Source organism: Pygoscelis adeliae, unplaced genomic scaffold, assembly GCF_000699105.1.
Source record: "Pygoscelis adeliae isolate BGI_AS28 unplaced genomic scaffold, ASM69910v1 Scaffold621, whole genome shotgun sequence".
NCBI lineage: Eukaryota > Metazoa > Chordata > Aves > Sphenisciformes > Spheniscidae > Pygoscelis > Pygoscelis adeliae.
In genome coordinates, this window is record NW_008824052.1 from 706,750 (window position 1) to 724,531 (window position 17,782).

Consider the following 17,782-nt stretch of genomic DNA (forward strand, 5'->3'; position numbering starts at 1 on the left):
CATGTGCTTAACTTCACAATTTGCTAAACATCAGCAATTCCAAGCAATCTACTTGAAAGAAGAACTGTTAAGTCTGAAAATGAAGAGGAGGCTTTCTTTCCAAACTCTGTTCTTGTAGAAATAAGACTTTTTAATAGAAATAAGACTCTAGTTATAAGAAACTATAAAAATTAAAACTCCAGCTTTATTTCTTGGAATTCTTGATGGGGAAGGGGGTCCATCTTTCTCTACTAATCAATGGCAATAATATTTCTAATGTGACTGCCTTCCATTTAAGGCATTAATGGTCACAACACAGTTCAAACCACATTCAAAGTAAAAATGAGTAAATGTGTAAATAAGATATCGCAGATATACTTATTTTTACTGCAAATAACATCCGCAATTAATAGTCACTTTAATTTTTCTTTCACATATATGCAATTAATGTCTGGGAACCTGAAATTCAAATGCAACTGTCCTGTAAAAACTGACTTCACACTATTGTTCATACTCTGTTCAGTGCCCTAGCTCAACACTTCCAAATGCATGATACAGCTCATTCGAACCAAACGTACTTACCAAAAAAAGGCACACAAGGAGGATTAATGGACCTGAGTTTTGCCAAGTATTTCTTATAATGATCCTCACTCAGCTCATAAGCTTCTTCTAAAATCTTCTTCTGGCGACTTGGAATTTGCTAAGCGGAGAGATGAAACAGGTTGTTTGCAAAGACAGGGTAAAGGTGTAGCCCAGCAACAATACTGAGAGTAATGGTCTCCCACTGATATTTAAGTCAGTGACCGTGAGGACAGTGCCCCACCATCTCAGGATCTTGCTACCTTTTTCTGCCTTTCTTAAGTGAGGATTGATTTCTTGCTTCCGAAACCAAGAAAAACACCCCTCTCTATTACACCCTGATTGATTCATTTGTTCGGGGATTTACCTTCCTTGCTCATTCTTTGAAGGACACGCTTACTGAAAAGACAGGCTTTTAGTGTAGCTAAGGTGCACTACGCTACACTTCCATACCAAAAATGGAAAACATTTCACTGTACCTCAAATGTGTGATCCAACCTATACACTGCTGCGGAGTTCATAGCACTGACAATCTCAAGGACACCATTAAAGTTGTTTAGCTCTTGAAAAACTTGCAGGATCTCAATTATCCGGCTCACTACAGTTACTCTTTCCTCTAGGTTTTCTGTTTCTACAATGCATCTAAATACACAAGAACATTTGATTTTGTATTACAGCATTGATGAGTTTTCCAAAATCAAATATTAAGTCGCAACACAAACAAATATGAAAAGTTTATCAAATTACTTGACACAGTTTTGAAAATGTTTAGAGAATAAACATCTGAAAATATTCCAAGAATAAAAAGCTGAAACCATTACGGTAAAATTCTCGCAGGGACCAGTTGTAGCATCTAAACACGACTTAAAACTGGATTTCTCCCAGAACAGAATTTTTCACAGTATATCCCTGAATGGACTGTAAATGTCCAGAAATAGAGTAGGTGAAGATTCAGGAAAGTCACTTACTTTTCAAACCACAAAGTGAGGTTAGTTGTATGCCTTATCATTTTGAGAAGGTTAGGAGAATTAATTTCTTTATCTTCCTTTGTCCACACACTTCCAACTAGTTCAGATGGTTGCACAGCTCTAGAAAAGTAGATGCATGTATCAAAAAATATAATTAAAAGCAGGGCAGATTACATTATTTTCCCAAACCCGCTTTATTTCCAGTGAATTTGGAATCAATATTTGGAAATAAATTCTTAAGGCATCACTTCTATAATGTTAGGCTCCCCACTTGACTAAGTGACTGGTATTTCTACGCTTCTTTTTTAGTGTGTAAATATTTCTTAATTTATTTGACAATTAACCACACCTCTGTTCATCTAAATGAAGAATGAAGTCTACATCTCATTCACCATAATAAAATGTGAGCTTCCAACGCCTGAACAACCTCTCACAGACAGCTGGTGAGATCTGACATGGTCCATAATTTGCTTCACAAACTAGGATATGAAGAAAACTGATTTAATTAATGTTCATACTTCTCAAAGGTTGATCTACTCACAAAATACCAAGAGAAACCTGCAGCACAAAGCAATTAACAGTATGCATCAGTCACATGTACTGCATGTTAACTTGGGGAGGATATGAGAAACACTATTTTTTAGATTTTTTTTTTTTTTCCTGAAAAAATAGCAATTAATATACAGCATTGGTAAAGTCCCTTGACCTACCGTGGGGCTTCACAGCAGGGGCCCGCAGAAACAATTTCATGCTGGAGAATATTTTGGTTTGTGTCATGTGTTTTTCAATGGAGGAAAGTTACCTGTAAAAATCTGACTCAAGTAAAGTGAGCTGCCGAGCAATTTCTATTGGATGCAAAGTGAGCAAGTCAAAAGTCTCTGTGTGTCCTGGTTTGCTTATGTGCCATTCAATCGCTGGAGGTGGGCTCTCAAAAGTAATGTTGTGACTTGGCCCAATGGCTTGTGCCTGCTTTTTCCGGTTGATGATCTTTGTGATCGATTCAACCCATTTCTTCATCGCTTTGCCTGGCGCACAGAGAGAAAATTACTACTTAGTTACTCTTAATACTGTTTTTCCAAAGAGGTCAGTGTAATTTAGAAATCTTTGGATTTAAACCCAAAACCTACTAAATTAAAGCAACTATATATTCTTTAGAAGTGCGTAAGTGGTGTTCTCACACAAGTCTCAAAGCATTTGAACATACAGAGAAGCATTCCTCAACAGACAATGCTGAGCACGCCAAGTTTGCCCAAGCACAATTCAGAACACCCAAATTAGGCTCCTGCTCCGAATCAGGTGTTTTCCTTTCTTTTCTGACTTTACAACGCGTTTATGGGAACTAACCTTCCTTTGCCCAAAATGCACTTCTGTAAACACCCTGAACTTTATACTTTGGGCAAGAGTACATGCTTACCCCAGATAACAGAAGGGCAAAATAACAAACAGGGAGAAGCTTCTCCCTCTACTGCATTTAGCATCAAAGCTCAGAATAAAAACCAAAGGCTGTTTAGCTCTACACCATAAGAATTTCATGCATGAGGTGGGAAGTCCATTGAAAATTTACCAGTAATCCACATTAAAATAGCTGGCTCATTCTCTCCCTCTCTTTAATTGCTAAATAACCATTAAATACTTCTCTAACATAATATTTTCCTACAAACTGCTCCTGAAGCTGTCTCAGTTTTTCTTACAAAGGAAGAGGAAAGACCTGTACAAACACAACTGGAAGGTGTCCTACAGGTCTAATATGCACTGTGAAATAGCTGGAAAACCCTCGCTTCAAAGAAATAGTGGTTTCCACCATCAAACTTACAAAAATTACCCCTGTGTATAGTTTAAGAGGACAATCAAAGCAATTATTGTCTTGATCATTGCTCAGTTATTATTTTGCATTATTTCAGTCCCTTTATAACAAAACCAATACTTATTTATCAGGATGTAAATAACATTCTTTCTTCTGAACAGGGGCCAGACTTTGAATAATAGTGGGGTTTTTTTTTAAATTTTTATTTTATGTTCTTTGTGAAGTATTTAATAAGCAATCAGTCCCATTTTTCTTTATCTGCTCAGTAAAAGGAAAAGCGATCCCATTCCGTACCTTTGAAAAGGGATGCTTTATGATAAATGCCAGCACTTAAGAAACCATAAGTACCTCTTACTGTTCCAATGAATTCCTCCAAACGTTGCAGAAGATCAGCATCTCTTTCAAAGTCATAGAAGTGGTGTTCTACCCAGTGTCGACATACATTTAATACTCTGCAAAAGTAAAGGATAAGTAAGCACTCTGCAATACGGTCTACCTTCATGTCTAGCATTTGAAGGCTTTTAGTAGGTGAGGGCTCACAGGAATATCAGAATCAGCAGACCAAAATCAATTATTCTACTGTCTGCATTTCACCAACAACCAGCTATAAGCGTTTTTCTACTTTAAATTTAAAGAAGTCAGAGTAATGCTATTGTTCATAAAAAGAACATTATTTTAAGTGTTCTCTGCCTACAATTTTGTGGCACACTTATGCTGTATAGCCTTGCAGAAACATGGATTAAAAAAATGGCAAGCGTAAGAAACTGATCTGCACACTAATAGTCTAAAACTCAGCACAAGCCTTTCCCAAGTCTTTTCATGCCATGAATTCAAATTCCCACCAGCTTTTCAAGTAGCAAGGTCAAAACGGCTGACTGCCCATGCACGTTGTCTATAAGCATCTACAAGAAAGGCTGCTGGTATCACAAAGAGCCGCCACATCCAAAAGATGGTACTTCAAAAGACTTAAAGGAAGTCGGTTTGGCTCACATTGATGCAATACTCACCGCAGCTGCACAGGTTGAATGTACTCTTTCCTAAATCTTTTCAACTCTGCACTAAGAGGCTGATCTCCATTCTCCATAGCAATACGATCAGCTTCTGTTGGCTCAGGCTCTGGAATTTCAAATCTAGCACAGAAGATGCGTATAAGCACTAGGCTCCTATTACACTAATCTTACTCACAGCATGCACAAACAAAATGTTGATTAAAAGATAACTCGAAATTCAGAACATTTCCACGTGTCAGAATATTACATCTTGGTAAGCACATAGGAAGATTTGCTAAGTTCAATAATAATACAGTTTTCAAAGACAAAACTGTGGGATGCTGGAAGTTACTGGAGCTACCTGAACGATCCTAAAGCTTCTGGATATAACTTGCACATTTTACATGCAATCCTTGAATCTGACAAATTTTTAAAAAGTGTTTGGAGTGAATCAAAACCAACTGGAAAACAAGAATCTCACAAACTCTATTCCAAATTAAAAAAAAAGTAATAAATTTTTGCACTTCCTATGAACAATATTTTTAACAGTAGCATACCTTTCTATTAGCAGACTCAGCAACTCTTGAGGTTTACAGAAGGATCTATATGTTGTTAGAAAAGTCCGAACAAAGTTGGGATCTAAGACAAAGAATAATTTTATGCTCATGTCAGCAATTACCTATTTTTTTTTTTTTTATACTTTAAAATAACTTTAAGTATCCTTTAAAATTAAGGATGCCAGCCTATCAATTTACAGAGAAGATGATGTAAACCAAAACTGCTTTGGTAACAGTTCAGAACCTCTTAAAATAGCAACACAAAGCAGAATTTTAGAATAATTTTTATTCTGTTGAAAATTCAAAACAATGACTTTTTCTTTCCCCTCAATTATTAATAGACTGGATTCTTTTTCAACAATTTTGAAAATAATAAATAGATGATTTTATTTATGAGCCATCTAGTAAACAACTTCGGTTTTGACAACGATCAGGACAAGATAACTCAAAAGACACAGCAAGTAACTTTGCATTGGGTAGAAACGGCCTCTTCAAGGGGAGAATGTTTTCCCTAAACTGATACAACTGATAACCAGTTGTGGTTAAGGCAGGCTAGATATTTTTTCAGCTGACAGCTACACTTTCAGGTTATATTTATTTCACTTCAAGAAAATCAACAGATTTCATTTAAATTGACTAATTACATATCAGTTCCTTTAAAATATTCAAATGCGTCTTAAAAACAAGCAAGTATTCAAAACAGAAAACCAAAGTATGTCCCTTAATTACAAAAGCAAAACCATTTGTTTTCAAGTATGAGGAAATGCAGTGACAGCACTCTGGCACTGCACAGAGCTGACTAGAAACAAGGTTAACATTGTTATCACTGACAAAACTAATGAGCGGGTTGCAATGGCTTTGCATATTAAATCCATATACAGATTTTAAAAACAAACCCCAATTGGTAATTTTTCTAACACAGAGTGGCTGAAGAGAAGGACACAGGACTTGAAGCAGGAGTTCCTATAGGCTGTAATGAAGAAAAAAAAAATGCCTGCATTATTTGACCTAACACTATATTAAGCCATTAGACTTGTTTCCTGGAATACGGGTTTTTAAGAGCTTTTTTTAAAATCCTCATTAACTATTTACCAGCATCTTGTACATTTGAATGAACATTCTACCTTTCTTAGATCCTACTAAGGTCTTCATTTGGGCAACAGTTTACTGTAATGTGTCACACAGATTAACCATGTATTGTGTAACACAGCATTTCCTTGCATTTCTGTTGTACGCTAATTCCCATTTCTTAAACAATTGGCTATTCTGCTTTACCATCTCTATGTCCTTCATTACTCCATTTTTCTTATCATAACGCCCCTCCCACCTCTCCTTGAAACTGTGCGGTTTAAAATCCTTTTCAAAGGCAAAACTCCAAATCCTTTTGCGTGAAAAATGTCATCCCTATCCTCATCATGAAAATATACAATTTTTCTTGTCCTAAAAAACAAGTATAGAAGCACGCACAGTAACTCATGTTTTCATGGCTTGCATTCTGTACACAGCATCCACTCTATATAGATTTTGTCTACAAGAAAAAGAAAGCCTCCATAGCAATTAACATTTTCAGATCATTGCAAGCTCTGAGTCATAGCTATTGTTATTTACAGGTAGGGTCAGTGTTTAAATCCACAATACATATTGAATTTCAAATGAAGTAGATCAGAAAATCAAGTCTAACCTTGTTATCTTACTAGCAAAATCTGTAACTCAAAATAGTGTACAATATATGAGCAAGCGTTAAAAAAAAAAAATACAGACAACACTAGTCAGTCAGGATGTCTGCTCATGTGATAATTCTCTCTTCAATACAGCCAATTTGAAAGCTAAAAAAGAACAATAACTTGTTCTACAAGGATTTATAAATAATCACCCTTGAATTCCTTAAGAAAGGAAACGGACACTATGATGACGCACAAGCACTCTTAACATATCAAAGCTTTAAAAATAGAAGAGCACTGCCCTATAGATAAAAAATGCCACGACTTTCAAATCTTGGTACCACCTAACCCAGCTGCTCTTAAACAAGAATCAGGCGAAGGAGGAGATAATGAACACAGAAACACATTAAAACAAGTAAAACCCACCAGAATATGCAAATAGGATCAGAACCTGAATTTCTAATCGAAGGGCAGTTTCTCTCCTGTAAAAAATATATGGAAAGCTGCTTTTGCAGAGGAGATTTCTCCATATTTCCACCACCACCGGATGGTTTGGACAGGCTGCCACACCTTGCGGCCGGGTGGCCATCAGGGCTGTGTCTCTGTCCTAGCTCTCGCAGTGGCTGGATGCCTCCTACCCTGGGCAGCGCTGCTTCGTTAGATCTAGGCTACCAGCCTGTCCCTGTTCCACAGCGAAACAGAGAAGTATGTCAGCTGATAAGCTGGGTTGTGCATTGTCAGGGAGGTGAAGGAAAAAAAATAAAACGTCCAACACCTATATTTACAAATGAGATGGACTATGTGGATCTTCACAGACAACAATAAAGTTGAGACCTGATTTGACTACCATCTGAACACAGCCCATATACTCCTCAATACGCAAATAACTAAGCTGCTCTTCAGCTACTTGCACAAATTGGTACCACCTCTGCAATTATATCTGTAATTATTCCTTATAGTATTTGACCTACAAATATTCCTTATAGATTTGACCTACAAACCTAGAGAAGAGTAACAGCTACGATAAATACTGTCTTTAGATTATCAGGTCAAGGGCTGCCATAGCCAGTCACACCATATTTGAGAAAAATCGCCTCAGAAAAGTAAGGGCTTTATATTCATATGCCAGAATAGCAAGTCAATAAATTCTTTTAAGATTACAATCATGCATACACAATCCTACGTGGGGCAAAAAAAGCATTTCTACAGTCTATAGCTGTTTGGCTAAATATCACCAGAGTACTCATCTTCCCACATCTCCCAGCAAAACAGAAGCCTTGAACTCAGCTGATACGTGTACAAAAGAACTAAAGGGTTACTATGGAAAGTTGTTGCCCTACTCACTGCATCTCATAAAATGCAACAAAACACTGAATGATTTACATAGTAAATGGGCCTTGTTTCCTGTACAACAGAGCATTTTTGGCTGAGTCACTATATCTCTATTTCTTTGTTCCCCTGGAAAAGACAGCACAGAATGGTTAAAACGATGACATTTTTTCCTCATAGAAAACCAATTATAAAACAGAAGGTAAGATAAAGGTGTTGAGAAATGACATGCAACCTAGCAATTCAGCATCAGGTCCATGTACATTGCACTAGGATCTTTAAGGCTACAAAGACAGACTAAATACATCACAAGACAACCATTTTTATTCTTTTGGTCAAAGTCTTTCAGCCTATCTCACAGTACCCACTTTCTCAGTTTTGTCATACAATAATTTGGTCAATGTCACACATACCTACAACATTAGGCTTCAAGCAACCTACTTAAAGCTTTATTAAATAGGGGCTGTTTTCAAGCAGGGATTTAAATGACTGTGGACGAAGGTGGATCTAATCAATCAATCTGAATTCTTCCTTGATGTCCTATGTGCTAGAAAGGCCAAAAAGACATGCAGATGCAAAAAAACAATGCAAGAGACATATTTCAACAAGCCACATATTCCTTAAAAACAGGCCTTCCAGGTTTATGGAACTGGAGAACGTAGTTTGTGGCTCCCTGGACAGAGATGACATGTGGAGAGCACTGCTAGCACCTGGAGCAACACCAAGGCTACAGCACCAAAGTCCCAGCACATATGGAAAGGGCAATTCTCAATGGTGCACAAGTTAGCCAAAGCAAAGCAAATGTTCACAAGGGCACTAATGAACTACTATTTTTGCTAATTCTCTGCCAAATACAATGCTAGCTTTAACAGAAAAAAAGTGTCTTCCTTTCTCTAAGGCTGAATTGTTTTATTTTAACTTCAAAAGCCATAAAATTACGTCATAAATCATGTCTGTAAAATTCAAAGCCAAGAGCTAAAAGTTTATAAAGTTACAAGAAAATGAAGACAGGCACAAAACTGCTCTGGTAAAAACTGCCAGCACGATATTGCATTTGGGTTTCTAATAAATCTTAGGAAAGCTCAACTGAAGGAAATGTGGAGAAGAGCAATACAAGTAGTGGAGTGAGCAGATGTATTTACAAGCATTTTAAAAATAACAAAAGTACTAAACTACTCTAGTTATATTTGCTTACTCCCCAAACAAATATTCCTGGTCTATGCAGGGTATCCAGGACTGAGCTGCAGAAGAACCATTTAGGATAATCAGAGTGTAAACAGTAAAAAGAAAGGGAAAAAGAAGAATCTACAGTCGAATATGAGAAGCACTAATACCAAGATGCACGAAATTTTAGAATAACTAACATACAGGTAGAATCAAAAAAACAACAACAAAAAAACCCAAAGCCCAAGCCCATGCTTTTCAGCACAGCTTATGAAAATCCTGGGAAATTATCAAGAAAAACTCCACACACTGAGGTTGGACTGGATGATCACATAATTGCCTTCGATGTATCTTCAACACAAACAGAAACTCGAAGTCAGAAGTTCTTAAATCAAATCCGCACTGAAATTCTAAGGCAAAGTTCCGAGGCCAAATTATGGAAGTGACTGCTTCTAGCAAGCTGATATTCGGTCTTTTCATTACACACCAGCATGGACACAGGTAATAGCTGATAGAGTACAAGCCTTAACTGAAAACACTGGGCCCATAATTCTCTCCCACAATGCTGGTGCTTCATGTGCCACCCAGCTTTGGAAGTCTCGAGGGAAGGCAATTCTTGTAGCCTGGGGCATACAGGAAAAAGTATTGTCTAGAGCTCAATTCCTGCAGGCCCCCACCTCCCCATCCCGTCCATGAGAATAACCTTACGCACATGCATATCCCACTATGTTCAGCCAAACAGGATTCGTATTTTTAACTGCAACAGCTACAGAAGTGCATGTTTAGATCTCAAAACCTTAACTCAAAAAGCATGTTAGAATACGTGCACTGCAAAGCATATTCGCTTTCCACACACTTTATATATTTTGCTGCATATATTTAACATAGAAAGAGAAGCATAAACTAGTCACCACCTTGAGTTTTGGCTATATAAATGAAGTGCCTCACCTGCATACATGTGGTAAGTCAGCCTCTCGATGAGCTTGACAACAGTTCCTGCCTTGATGATGGGGATTCCAGATTTGGGCTGCATGTTTTCTTCAAACACAATATTCTCTTCAGAGTCGGGTTCTGCAAATCTATAAAGCTCAGGATTTGGAAATCTCATTTGCTCCTCTTTTTCTTCCTGCAACATTGTTACATCCAACATCCTTTCCAGCGTGCTTCTATATTGCAAAGATATCAATGCTGCCATCCAGTTGTTTTTCTCTTCAGCTGATTTAGCAGCAAAAATAACACTGTTCTCATCTTTTAAGATGATTTCAAATGCATGTCTGTACTCATTAGTGTCGTCTTTATCGTTGATTTGTACCTTTCGCATGAAGAACTTTTCTTTTAGACGATATTCTGCATTGCTAGCACCAGGAAGTCTTGGCTGGCCGTGATTTGACTTACAGCAAATCATCAAGCCATCAAATAGAAATATGTGTCTCTCGTGCTTTGCTCCTACACGCGTGAGTGTTCCTTCCATGATGAACTCATTACAGCATTGTCCAATGTCCTTACCCTCCCAACCATCAATATTTTTCTGGATTTCATTCATTTTCTTAATTGCTAGCTGCTTCCCCTTCATCTGCTGAGTATAGAATCGGCATGCAGATTCACTTCAGTGACGGATGGGAGAAAGGCAGCCTATTAGTATACATGTATTTAAAAACCACAACCACCACTAACAGTAAAAACACAAGATTGTCTTTCTCAGTGGTGAGAATTCCACTGAGAATGCAATTTCAGCACTCAGTATCAGCACCATTGCAAGCCTTGAGTAACGTTTCTCTTAAGTACCGCATCTGATAAATTTTCTACTTATCTTCTGTGCAATAAGTGTTTTACCTAAACACAGGAACCAGAAGTAGGCAACCAGTTAGTGCTTCTTAGCCTAACAAACGACTCATTTCCATAGCCAAGAAACAATTTTAGACTGCATTACTTTGAAAGAAGCACATTCAGAGAAAATAAGCTGTTAAATGCATTCATGTCCAAGCCTAAAGATTACACTTTGCAGCATGGAACTTGTTTGACAAAAAATATTGAAACAATTTTAAGAGCAAAAGCAAAGTTTTAACACGTTTAAATATCTGGATAAATATTAGCATTAAATCAAACAGCAGACAGTATAATCCAGAATTTGCTACAACAGTGCAACTAAGTACTAGTTATCTACATATCTATTTCTATTATCCAGTGGTAATTTTAACTAGCTTTTGCACAAAAAACACTTCAGACTAAGTAGTTTCAAATTCAAGAACATTCCTTTCTAATCACACAGAAATGTACTTTTACAATATCTTTAAGTGGATATTTATTATCTGAGCATAATTCACCCACAAATGCCATAACTTTCCACTTACCAGTGAATTTTCAGAACGTCTGAACTACCAGTATGCAAGGACACATAGAAATTAGAACAGCTTTAAAACAATAACAAATTATCTTGGCTTTGATGTCACTTCCTCTGAAAAAGCAGGCTTGTCACAAACTATTTTGTTCATTGTTTACTAAAAGAGGAAACTGGGAGCCCTGGATTTATAGCAAAGCATTAAGAGCAGAAAGCAGGAAAAATGGAAACATGTTTACCTAAGCCTTCGTTTTGCAAGACTTTTGGAGCATATCCGTTCCATACTGCTTTGAAGATTTAGTAGGGCAGTTATTGCTTGCTTTAAGCACTCTTTATCTTCTTCATCCTCACTTTTTTCTTCCAATTGCTGTGAACATTGAAAGTCAAATACAAAAAGTGTTACAAGCATGTTGGTATACGCAAATCCAGAAGTTTGACCTAGGAAGAAGAAATCCAACCATCTCCTGATTTTGCATGCTCCTGCTTGTAATTAATGAAATAACCAGGTGCATTACTGACACAGGCAAGAGACACAACTGTCTGCTAAGAGCTTAATCTTAGTAAAATGAGAGCAGCGGTCACTGGTCCCTCAGATACAGACGCACTTGTTATTTACCTCAAAGCTAGTTTGATTTACCTTTCATCTCCAAAAAAATGAACCCATTAGAGGTGTTAAATCTTAAGAGGAACAAATGAGGAAGGAGATCCCCATACATACCATTCTACAGCACAAGATCAAATCTGTGGCATGTCTATATGTTTGTAACACATATAAACACTCCTGGAATAGGCAAGCTGGACAAAAGCTAAGCATAAGTCCTTCATTGCACTTACAAACAGAAGATTATAAGGGCTTTCACCTCACTAACAACAGTCTAATCAATATTTCAGTTTGGAAGGAACCTTGGAGATGATCTTAATCCAAACTCCAGCTCAAATGCAGAGCCAACATAGATCAGGTTGCCTAGGGCCATACTGAGTTTTGAATCGCTCTCAGGATGGAGAGGCCACAACCTTTCTGGACAATCTGTTCCAATGCCTGAAATCCCTCATGGTGAAATTTTTTTTTCCCCTAATAGCTTATCAGGATTTCTCTTGACTTTTCATAGTGGAATATGTGGAAGCACTATGCAGCTGCAAGAAGTATTACTCGTCTTCCCCACCCCATCACACAGTCAAAGACAGCAGGAAGGTTTCCCCTCCTCCTTAGCCTCCTTTTCTCCAGAATGAATAAGCTCACTCCCTCCCAGCTTCTCCTTCATCACATGCTCCATTCCTCATGTCATCTCGACAAGCCCTTCCAGTGGGTTTGTTTCAGTACACCAATGTCAACAGGAAGCCCAAGCTGGACACAGTTCTCCTGATGCAGCCTTGCCAGTACTGAACAGGTAGGCACTGCCACTGTCCTCAACCAGATGGCTACACACTTGCTAATACAGCAATACAGGCCTTCGTTGCTGTAAGGGTGTTCTGCTGCCTTGTGTTCAGCTTATTATCCACCAGGACTGTGATTTTTTTCATGCAAAAAACCAAAGGGGAAAAACAATAACCAGAGGGACGGTGGAGAGAAATAAATGTTCTTCCTTCATGGATAGGTTGCTTGGCTGTTCATCAGAAAAGACAGGGGCATCTAACCATGGCCAGCTTGTAAAACCAGGGCACTTAAGTCCCAGCTGAGTACACAACTACATTAATGCCTTCATATACTAATTCAACTTTTCTTAAAGGACACAAAAATATAATAAAGTTATAAGCTAAAATGGGACGAGAATGCCCAATACTAATATTTTGTTCCTAGCTATCACTGTGACAGATAAGTCTTATAAAACAAGATCTCCCATGGTTTTATCCTAAGATGTTTAAGATTTTTGTCTTAAATCTTCGTTTAAGCATTAAAATGCTAGTGAAAAAATTGTTGACTACAGCTCTGGCTTAGACATAAAACTGAGATAACAATTAATTACAGGACTATTAAGCGACAAGCATTTCAGACTATTACACACCAAGAACTGGCTCCACACGATTTGTTTTCACAGAGGTGGTAAAAGTGAAGCGACAGGCTGGCATGGACCAGAGTAACAGACACCCTTGGAAACAGTACAATCACGCTGTTTGCTTCCAGTGTGAAATGTAAGTATTGTCCTCCAAAATCCAACTGAATACAACATATTCATGTTTGACATTTGAATGGGTCACAGAATAGCGGGTTTTCTTCCCCTGACCAGAGTTAATCATTCAGTGCAATAGCTGTCAATGCCAAAGACTACTTTGTGTTTTCAGCCATAAGAATGACCACAAAGTTTATTCTAGGCAGCTTTGGTCCATGTAGCCTAATCTGTCATACTCTTGACCTAAGTGGCATTAGGCATGAGTGCCTACTCATGTGACAACCACTGAAATAGGGCTGACACTGCACCACAACAGCCATTACTTCCCAAAAGGTCTCAGGGAGGATACATCACTCCAAGAAGGAATACCCTCGTCATATTCCTCTACTCTCTAGATTTAACACAGAGGTATCATCTTCCCTTTTCTCTAAGCCTAGATGATCTGTACAACTGAAGCAGACTTCAGACAAATGAGGCAGGTGCAGCACCACTGGCAGAAGTCCTGAAAGAAAGCTAAGAGAAACATGTAACTACCTCTAAGATTTTGCATCTTTCCTGCACAAGAGTTCAAAGGAGGCTCTTTGCCTTGCGCACGGCCTCTTTGCCAACTTCCATCAAAAGAGTTTGGCTGGATTTCCTATCATCTTTGGGTAGCTACCCTTCAACAACGGACAAGATTGTTTTAGCCTAGTCTCCTTGAAAACAAGCCTTATTAGATCCTACAATACTCTGCCATTTGCTTGTAAGGGTACCACAGGAGACAGGGTAAGGAGCAAATGACATGTAAAACATGGGACAAAATCGACGAAAATTAGGCTCAACATGGACCAAAGCTTATGAAATTATTTCCTTATTTTTAGTACTGTCTATATAACCCAAATGCTCCAGTCAAACTAACACACATGCATTGTGCCTAGCATAAGGCAGAGCAAAAATGGCCCATATCCCAAAAGAAGAAAGTTTCTGACATTTGGAAAAAATCTCAAAAGAAACCTGTGCAAATGTAGGCTAACATGTATAAGCGGAGCGCTAAACCAAACAAACAGAAAAATAAAGCCCTATAAAGTAATCAGGAATTTTCTCAAATGTAGCACCTTATCAACTCAAATACCTGGAAAAAAATTACTCCCTGTATGTTCTCTTCAGAAACATACTGGTACAGATTAGCGTTCATTACTGCAAAGCATTCTGCTCCTGTGTTGATGTTAAAAAGCATTATAATATAATGTTAAAAAGCATTATAAAATGCTTTTTACAGCAATTTCTCTCCAGTTGCAAAAATTTTGGTATTCATCACAGGGAAGTCCACGTCCAAAAGCAAAACACATGTTTGTATACCAGTGCTGGAGAGAAAGCAATTGTTTAAGACTAACACTTCCCCATCAGCACCCATTGGAAGTAACCCATATTTCCAACTGTATATACAAACTAAATCAAAGTCCAGTGAGTGTAATTATGCTCCAGGTTTAACATTTAGGAAGTAGTGTGTAGAAGCATGCATCTTCTTAAGTGTAAGACCAACACAAATGGCAAATCAGACAGTGCTGTGAACTACTATGAAGACACTTCTCTGCACACAGAAAAGGAATTTGAAAGTTTATATTCTAGCATTGTATAATTACCATAAACTGCTATCAAAAAGAATCTTAGTCAGAACTGAGCTTAAATTACAGCAATGACTTTCATCTTACGCTGCCCCCAGACGGTTTGGAAGAGGAGGTTATGGAAAGTGAAATGGCATCACTGGAAACACATCCAAGTTTCTCTGCAAATCCCACTGACTCTTCTATAGCTGTGCAGTGCCCCCTAATGAACGAATTGGGTAGATGCTAAATAAAAGTGTGCTTTTTTTTTATGAAGTGTCCTGTGAAGAATACTGTATTATTCTGGGAAGAAGGTGCAGATTTCTGATTATCAGTAGTATTACAGTCATTGTGTTTTTTAATAATCTTATGAGAAAATATTGGTTTATAATGACTGTAATGATTCACAATACTACAGGCGCAGTATCCTGGCCATTCAAGGAAAACAAACTTGGAAAGAAGTTTCTAATAAAAAAGTACTCTACATTCTAGGCTGCAAGCTCTGAAGAGGTATCAAGAAGTGGAAGACAAGGTATTTTGTTCTACCTGTTGCATAACACAAGGATTAGATATTTATAAAACCAGGAAATTCCAAACAGATACAGAAGAAATCCTCCTCATGCAGTGCAAAATTAGACTATGGTAGTCCTTCTATTAGACGTTTCCCTGACAGTGTATCTAGAAAGACAATGACAGAAAATACATTTATACTTACGATGAGAATATGCAGATATAACAATACTAGTAGGTGTCACAATGAATATAAAATCTTGTACTTCAGGGCTTACATCACAATCTAGACTTCTGTCTTCCTAGAATATTATCCTAAATCTAACCACTGAAATTTGTGAACTGCAGGTTCCCCAATTCATCTGCGAGGAGAGATCACAAATCAGCTTCTATACACAAGACACAACAGCATATGGGAGGCAAGAAAATCACAATTGAATTTGCTTAACTTAAGCATAACTCAAGATCACTTGGTTATAGGTGCTAACGATACTTACTGCCCCTCAGAACATTAATCCAAGAAGTTTAGTGCATGTGTTCCCACGTTACAAGTGGAAGCCGCACACCACAATACTCAGAACAACGAGCTCAAACTACTGCTTCTTCAGAGAAACCTCTTCAAAACCCACTATGTAATTTCTTCAGACATCCTGAAGCCCACAGCAAGGCAACAAAACACTTGCATAGCTGGCAAAGCAAGCCTGATCTGCAGCGTGACCTAGCTGGAAATGCTACATGAGTAAGCAACATTCACAAGAACTTGAAGTGCACTGACACCAGTTACTCCAGCTTCTGTTCTAATGCCTCACCATTTTCTTCAACATGTTTCTGAGAATGGCGTACCTACCGAAAGGCAATCCTGAAACAGGCTATTTTATGATCAAGAATAAAGATGTACGGGGCTTCTCCTCTGACAAATGCAGGCAGGCAGGTCTGCTGGCACTTTGCCACAAAACAATTCTGGAAGCTGGCTCAATAGCATCGAGCTGCCCAAGAGCTCTTTCTGATTTTTTGCAATTCCTCCAAATAATAAAAGCTCTGTCCAAAGCAGCAGTATGCTGGGAAAAAAGTGCTCTCATATCCAGAAACTTTAATTTTTAGAAAGCATCAGGAAATCATCTGGAACAGCAAATGGGGACAACTGCAAGGAACACTATACAATTCTGGAAAATGCTAGCAGTCTAAAAGGCACTTCACACTTAAGCTTAAAGGAAACTCCATGTGCCGTATTGCTGGACATACATACACAGATTTAATGCATTGGAATTTCAAAAGTAATTTTGTTTTCATATAAACTCAGACAATCTTGAGCACAGTGCAGTAGAAATATGCATACATTTATATAACTGTTTATTTAGATTTACATTACAGCAGGAGTGTTATTTGCATTAAGAGTGGAACAGAACTTAACATATTACTGAAGTAATGGTAAAAAATTTTTCTCCACTCAAAAGTTTAACTATGCCTTCTCAGTTTAATTTTAAAAAGTTACATTAAAGCGCATAATCTTACATAAACATGTCAAATATCAAACCTCAGATATCAGATATTTAGTTACAAAAAGCCTCCAGCATTCTCTCGGAAGTACAATTTAAAAGAGAGAGAAGATAAAAAGCCCTCATCTTTTATTTCACATTAAGTTTTAACTCACAATGTAAAATATGGTCAGCCCATTGGGAAGCATACTGTACAAGTAAAGCATTGAAACAGACGAATATAAGAAGCATTTCAACTTTTAGTACACGCTTCCCAGTTCTTTCACAGCTTCACTATGTGACTTAAAATAGACCTCAAAGGTATGTGGAAAATTTAAGCACATCAAACTTCACCTGAGCCCAAAAAAGTGAAACCATTTGGACTAAAAAAACGTGAATTTAAGGAATTGCTACTTTGATTACTCAATGTGGATGCTCTTATTTGGGGAGGGGGGGAATGAAATTAAAATAAACCTGTTTCAGAAATAAATTACACTACTCTGAGTTAAGGGCCACTTTTCAAATCAGGATGGACACTGAGGAAAAGTCAGGAAGAGTTATTCAGAAATATATACCACACAGAAGTCTGTCAGTTGACATTTCACCAATTCAACAGTTCAAAGTTTTCTGTAACAGGTTTCTTATGCGGCCAGTTTGCCACTAGCATTCCCACGAATGGGTATAGCCTGTCAGGAGTCCATATTTCAGATTAGGTCTGCTCAAGTGCTACTAGAGCCT

The 17,782-nt window shown here is 37.8% G+C and overlaps 1 protein-coding gene across 1 annotated transcript in view; it reads right to left on the bottom strand.

Moving 5' to 3' along the window:
- The window catches only part of SOS1 (son of sevenless homolog 1 (Drosophila)), a 53,668-nt gene that overhangs the window by 6,722 nt on the left and 29,164 nt on the right, over positions 1–17,782 (bottom strand). The window contains exons 10-18 of the mRNA XM_009333731.1: positions 11,608–11,735; positions 9,979–10,634; positions 4,877–4,958; positions 4,338–4,460; positions 3,679–3,782; positions 2,329–2,551; positions 1,527–1,646; positions 1,038–1,200; positions 562–679 (exon numbers count right to left, since the gene is read on the bottom strand). Coding sequence (XP_009332006.1) covers positions 562–679; positions 1,038–1,200; positions 1,527–1,646; positions 2,329–2,551; positions 3,679–3,782; positions 4,338–4,460; positions 4,877–4,958; positions 9,979–10,634; positions 11,608–11,735 — 1,717 coding nt within the window. The remainder of the gene's footprint in view (positions 1–561; positions 680–1,037; positions 1,201–1,526; positions 1,647–2,328; positions 2,552–3,678; positions 3,783–4,337; positions 4,461–4,876; positions 4,959–9,978; positions 10,635–11,607; positions 11,736–17,782) is intronic.